Genomic DNA, 7,163 nt, shown 5'->3' on the forward strand with positions numbered 1-7,163 from the left:
TTCAAATAAATATAAATAAGTGATGCACCAATAGAGACCCATTTACTTCAAATTTCAAGCCATTGTCCTTTGAAGATCGTTCCGAGTGAATGTCCAGTTTGAGCAGTAATGATAAATTTGCGTCAAACTAGAAAAATTAGTAGATCTCAAACTCTTCGTTTTGCGTTATACTGTTGGAAATGAGTGTAATCTGTTGATAATTCGGTTTTTTTCTTAATCAGTCCTAATTCTCATACCCTGAAGCCCTCTCTTCTAACCATATGTAGAAATAAAAGCGTGGACTGTGGGATAATCTCCCAAATCATGCGAGTGAATCGGAGGAGTTTTAGAAGATCAAATTTGTTGAAAATTATTTTCTGTTGAAAAGTTTGACATAAATCTCCTTTCATAATCTATATATGACTGATCTATTTCAACAATGTTGCTGATCTTGATATATTTCATCTTTTTTTATTTCTCTTCCTATGCATTGCATATTCTTTATCTTTCTATGTTCTTTCTGTATTAGGCTAATTTCCCTGTTGGAGGCCGTGGGGTTGTAGCATCCAGCTTTTCCAGCTAAGCCTGAAGCTTGGCTAATGTTAATATTAGTACAAGTAATACTTGTTGATTATTAAGATATGATAACAGATGACGGTACAGACTTATCTTTATTTAATCATGGACCTCCCTGTTAGGAAGATACTACTTTTGGTGTAGATATTACATATATGAAGCGTTGAAAAGCGGCTCTAGCATTTTGAAGGCAACAACAGAAGTATTTGAAGGTGTATGTACCGAAGGGGTTGATGATGGTGGTCTTGGGGATGTCTTTTGGGTTCATGTGCACCTAATAATACCTTTTCAAGATGTCAAGCGTGGAGAAAACCTTAGCTTTGTGCAAATAGGAGGTCACGTCGGCGAAATTTGAAAGGAGCTAGTGATTTGGTTCTGTCTGCATGTTCAGGCAACTGTAATCACTATATGGACGCACGGAGCCATCTTTCTTCAGGATTATGTGTATGGGTGACAACCATGGGCTGAAGGCCTCTTGGCAAAGGCCAAACAATAATGTGAGGTTTTCTTAACCGTATGTGGGCATTGCAGATTCCTTGGTAGCTACCAGGCGTAGGTCGGTTGATGTAGACAGATTACATCGTGTCCTGGAGAGTGGCCTTGAGAGAAGAGAGTGGCAAGCACCCATGGCCACCGCCACAAGTGATGGGTTACTTACACAATTTTTGGTCACTGACAAACTTTCAAACATATCATCGCAGCAGCCCAGAATCTGGAGTGATTGTAGCATAACTGCGGCCGATGGGCGTCAGTAAGTGGCTGTAGAAGTCATTGGTTGGGGCCTGAGCGAGTGGTGGATGGTGGGTGGCTTTGTCGTTGCTCTGGCACATCATGGCGTGGCCATCTGTGTCCTACCGCATCACGTCAACTTAGGTTGATGTTGAATAGTTGTTCTCTTCATTAGGAGAGGAGACATTGATGGAGGTCTTGAAGGTGGTGAAGTGGCTGTCCATAGGGGCATTGACTTTGATCAACAGGTCCTTCATGGGCAAAATATCAACATTGGGTATGGCTGTGTATATAGATTTGCGTAAGTGTCATACTAAAGGGCATGAAGTAATTTCACCTCAAGGGGAGAGCCATCTGCAGCAGGTTGCGAGGGAGTGATAGGGGTCAATTCCCTGAAGGCGAGTGAGGCCTTTGTGTCCTCCAATAGTTGTTGAGATAATTGAAAATGTTTGGCTATACGGGCAGCTGTTGATGGTGAGTACTGCTCTAGGAGGTATGTTTTTAGGACGTCGTATGTTATTGGGGTGTCTCCTTGTTTATAAGGCTAATTGGAGATTTCTAGGAAAGTGTCCTCGGGTATCGCCCGGGGAACATAGTCTACTTTGGTGCTTGACTGAGCCACGCCCTTGATGCAAAACTGGACTTCAGCACGATGAAGCCAGGCGAAAGTTTCTCCGCTGGCGAAGGGCGGCAGTTTCATTGAGGCATCGTGTGCCAAAGAGGCAAATTTGGTGGGAGGCATCTTCAAAGAGTAGGGCACAGCAGTGAGTGGCCAGGCGGGAGGGAGCGGACACTCCGCTGGTCACCAATGTACGAGCAAGCAGTTAGGTTGTAATTTAGAGGTGAGGAGAGTGCAAGTAAACTTTATTAAACAATCACCGAATTTACATACAGTGACTTGCGAGCAAGTACATCATAAAAATTCAAACATAAAGATATATGCATTAGCATGATAACACAGGTTGGTCTAGTAACAGTAGTGGAAAGAACAAGTGATAACACCAAAAAAAATTCAAAACCGTTCCAGTACAGACAGGTACTTTTAAAAAGCAAAAATTACTCCCTCCAGTTAATCTTATACCCTAAACCTTTAAAATAAACGAAATCCCCGAGTTTTAAAAACATCTTATATATTTGGGGCATCAGACTAACTGGAGTGAGCCATCTTTGCTTTTCAGAAGTACCTGACCTTACAGTAGAAAGATTCTGGAATTGCCCATCATAAATCAAACAAGTACAATGAACTTTATTGACGGACAATGGAAAGCTACCATAGTGGACAACACCATTCTCAACCCGATTATAAAAAAGAAAATCCAGCGAGACTGACTACCAGATATCCATCAAACTTCAATACATCATCCGAATCGCTTAAGAATATGAAGACGTGTCTGGATGGAATTAAGTTTGGCTAATCCTTCAACGCTCTTGATAAAACCTTCTGAGAAAAATTGGTAACACCCTTCAACTTTCATAAACTGTCACTGTCTAATCCTTTTCTCATTTTACTGTATATCGTGAAGAAGACCAATGTGTATTGGTCGAAATATAGTGATTTATTGCTAATTCCTTTGTTCCTTTTATGAGCCTTTTTAAAGAAGTTTGTATGTATGTAGCCATGTATGTATCCATGTATGCATGTATGTATGTATACATACAAACACACATTCTTGTATGTTTACATTATATATATGTAAATGTATATATATATATATATATATATATATATATATATATATATATATATATATATATATATATATATTATATATATATATATATACATGTATATATATACTGTATATATATATATGTGTGTGTAAGTGTATGTGTGTATACAGTATATATATATATATATATATATATATATATATATATATATATATATATATATATATATATATGTGTGTGTGTGTGTTTGTGTGTGTTTAGATTTATATATGTATATAAATATATACACATATATATATATATATATATATATATATATATATATATATATATATAAATATATATATACATATATATATATATATATATATATTTATACATATGTATATGTATATATATCTATACAGTATGTGTGTATATATATATATATATATATGCATATATATATATATATATATATTTATATATATATGTGTGTATGAATATATATATATATATATATATATATATATATACTGTATATATATATATATATATATATATATATATATATATGTGTGTGTGTATATATATATATATATATATATATATATATATATATATATATATATATATATATATATATATTATCTCCTACTACGCCTATCGACAGAAAGGACCTCGATTAGATTTTGCCAGTCGTCGCTATCTTCAGATTGTAATTTAATACTTTCCCATTCATCATCTCCTTCACTCTTCATATATATATATATATATATATATATATATATATATATATATATATATATATATATATATATATATATATATATATATATATATATATATATATACTATCCTCTTTTTCCCTTAAGAGAGGAAGACACGTTGCCTTTTTTTCACACCAACTGGGACCCGCAACGTAAAACTAAGAGGCAGTTATCTACATCGCTTATTAAGTCGATATTAACCCATGGGAACTCTTAGAAAATGAGCCATTTCTGGGTTAGACGAGATTAGAACCAAATTAAAACGTCATCATCTGGTAAACAGAGTTTTTGTCATGCAATATTTCCATTTGTCTTTCCAGTGAAAAGGCAGTTGGTGAATCTAGTCTTCGACCGATTCAGTGAAGTGGCACTTAACAGTGTTTTCATGATGACCGACCCTAGTCCCTGTCCCGTCTCGCCTCGTAAATTGGTGAAAGTAGGTTTCTTTTTCCTTTTTCGATCTTTGTAGGAAATATAGATATATTCATCTTTTTTTTATATTTTCCTGTCACTTTTTAGTAAATATTAATTAGGAAAATCTGATAAATCTGTATCAATACATTTTTTTTTCTATTCCTGAATTAATAGTTTTATATTGCATAATTAAGAAATATGTACGCATATTCTATTCACATATCTTATACACATGTTATCAATGTTAAAGACTTTAGTTGCTAAAAAGATAGATGCGTAATTGTTATGTATTAATATTTTTTTCTTCTCAAAATAATTGCTTTATTGTGAATCATTAAAATATATGCAGATTTTTTTCATTTACATATTTTATATACATCTTATCTATGTTGCAATCTTTAGTAGCTATAAAGAAAGATATAATTATGGGATAAGAAGAATAAAATGGTATCCCTTCCTTCAAAAGATAGTCGATTGAGATTTTGTTCCTATTAAAAGATAAAGCATTATAATAATTGACTTCTCATATTCTGTTAATAAAATATTTACACTCTCATCTCTTTATAAAATTTTTTTAAGAATATCAGACGAAATTACCCATGCCAATACATTATTACAGCATCCAATTAATGCAAAATTCGTCTTAGGGGATTTCCCACTAAACCCAATTTTATTTCTCTCACAAGGAAAGATACAACAATACTCTGTGTTTGCAAGAGACAGACAAAACAACAGAGGGTTTACAGGCTAGAAAGGTCATCAACGCCTCTAGGATCGAATGGACATTGCTGTCATTAGGGCGCCTCCACAACCATGTCACCCTTGTCCAACGACTCCTTCATGACCCACGTTTGCACTTGAACGTCCAGAGTCCGGAATTAACGTCCTGCCATCTAGCTGATGTTTATGTTCACACCGGATGCTTACGGCTGGTACTCAGCGCTCCTCCGCTGGAGGTGAAAAAAATAACCTCTGGGTTTATTGTATAGACATTGTCTTTCATCTTCGACTGTCTCTTTTGTTTGATTTCTTCCATAGATAAAAAGGGTATACAGTAAAAGAATATTAGGGACTTTTCGAGATAGACTAATGGAAAAATCAGAGTTTAATGAATTACAAGGTATATTCCTATAAGCCATATGTAGTAACTGAAATTATGTCATTCGAGAAAAAGGAAACATTATGAAAAGAATATAGGCCAAAGTGAGGCATAATTTTCTCTGATGATTTTGAATAGACTAAAATTGATTTTTTTCAGCATACCTCATTATTGTTTTTTATGTATGCACACTTAGATGCAAAAGTCCTCCGACACTCAGGGGGAATCGTTTGTCAGAGGTATCTAGTGTTAGCATGACAAAACAAATAAAGGATTGCTCTTCTTACTACTTTTAAGGAAATGGCCGGAACCTTGTCTAACCACAGCGAATGCTTAAAAATATTACAAATATAGTCACCATATTCCATATTATGATATTATTTGACGTCTCAACTATCCAATACAAATACACAATACACACACACACACACACACACATATATATATATATATATATATATATATATATATATATATATATATATATATATATATATATATATATATATATATATATATATATATATATATATATATATATATATATATATATATATATATATATATACATATATATATATCATGAATCCGTAACAGCATGTCGAAATTAATGTAGTGTCATGGTTAAACAATTCCTTCCGTTAACAGTTATATTATATGGCTCCAAGTTCCGAATTTAGTCTTCTTCGAGTTTCATTTATGGCTCGATACAGTAAAATATTCATAAAAACCTATTAATGAGTTATACGGGTCTTGAAAACGTTAAGAGAGAGAGAGAGAGAGAGAGAGAGAGAGAGAGAGAGAGAGAGAGAGATTGATGTAGTGAATATAGTAATTGACCGCCATATAAATTCAGGTTTAAACATTCATGCAAATAAAAAGAATTTTTTATTTGGTATTGGAATGTTTCCAATAAGAATTATTTTATTATGTTTAAAAAAAAAAAAAAAGAAATCAACGGTATTTTGAATATGCTAGTTTGACCGCTAAAGAATTTCATCACCCTTTAGATATTAATAGATCGTAAGATTTTGTAATACATAAGTATACTTTACTCTAAAATGTTTCCCCAACTCATTCAGATTCAAGGGGATGTGTCACCTAGGTCTTTAGATCGTAAGGCACTTCCCTTTTAGTCATTAAGCATTTTACATTCCCTTGTAAAAGGTTTAAAGGCAATCCACAAATGGTAGCGGCAAGGGACAGTGACATTGCCCTACCAAACAGGACAATGCCCTCGAGACTGGCCATAAATATAATCAGCGCCCAAGGTCCCTCTCCACCCAAGCTAGGACCAAGAAGGGCCAGGCAATGACTGCTGATGACTCAGCAGATAGACCTATAGGCTCCCCCAAAATCCCCATCCTTAGCTCACAAGGATAGTGAGATTGCAGCAACCAAAGACACTAACAAGTTAGAGCATGACTCGAACCTCGGCCTGACGTTCACCAATCAGAGACGTTACCACATCGGTCACCACAGCTTTGCCGTCTCATTGCCTGTGTTGGCAGTAAAGAACGGTAGCACTGACATTTAAACTAATATTTTATATGTATACCGTAAAATCTTCGCTGCGTTGCTAATTCAATTTTTATTGCAAGAACTATAATTTGCTTGCTAATTACCGAGGCCTTATGGCAAAATTGCCGATATATCACAAAGTATAGATAACGGGATTATTTTGTTGGATTTAAGTGATGTCTATGTAATTGGTGATTTGGGAAAAAGCTGTAATTAGTAATTCGTTATCATTTCAGGGTTTGGAGGATTTGTTAGTAAAGAATCCTTACACCAACATTCAAACATTTGCCTGGCTCATTGATATTCGACTCACTTACGGTAATGCCGATCATTATGTTCTGTAGTCCTCACCATGGTCACAGGTTTTCCAGTTAATGTGCTCATTACAAAAGTGTTCTGTGAGATAATTTGGCCGTTTGCTTTCA

General features: G+C 34.3%; 1 protein-coding gene across 1 annotated transcript in view; it reads left to right on the forward strand.

Annotated features, from left to right (window-relative positions):
- The first annotated feature begins 4,023 nt into the window (after nucleotides 1-4,023).
- The window catches only part of LOC137646773 (uncharacterized), a 7,437-nt gene continuing 4,297 nt past the window's right edge, over nucleotides 4,024-7,163 (forward strand). The window contains exons 1-2 of the mRNA XM_068379865.1: nucleotides 4,024-4,140; nucleotides 4,805-5,074. Of these exons, the coding sequence (XP_068235966.1) occupies nucleotides 4,090-4,140; nucleotides 4,805-5,074 (321 nt within the window). The 5' untranslated portion in view covers nucleotides 4,024-4,089. The remainder of the gene's footprint in view (nucleotides 4,141-4,804; nucleotides 5,075-7,163) is intronic.

The sequence above is a fragment of the Palaemon carinicauda genome, chromosome 9 (genome assembly GCF_036898095.1).
Source record: "Palaemon carinicauda isolate YSFRI2023 chromosome 9, ASM3689809v2, whole genome shotgun sequence".
Lineage (NCBI taxonomy): Eukaryota > Metazoa > Arthropoda > Malacostraca > Decapoda > Palaemonidae > Palaemon > Palaemon carinicauda.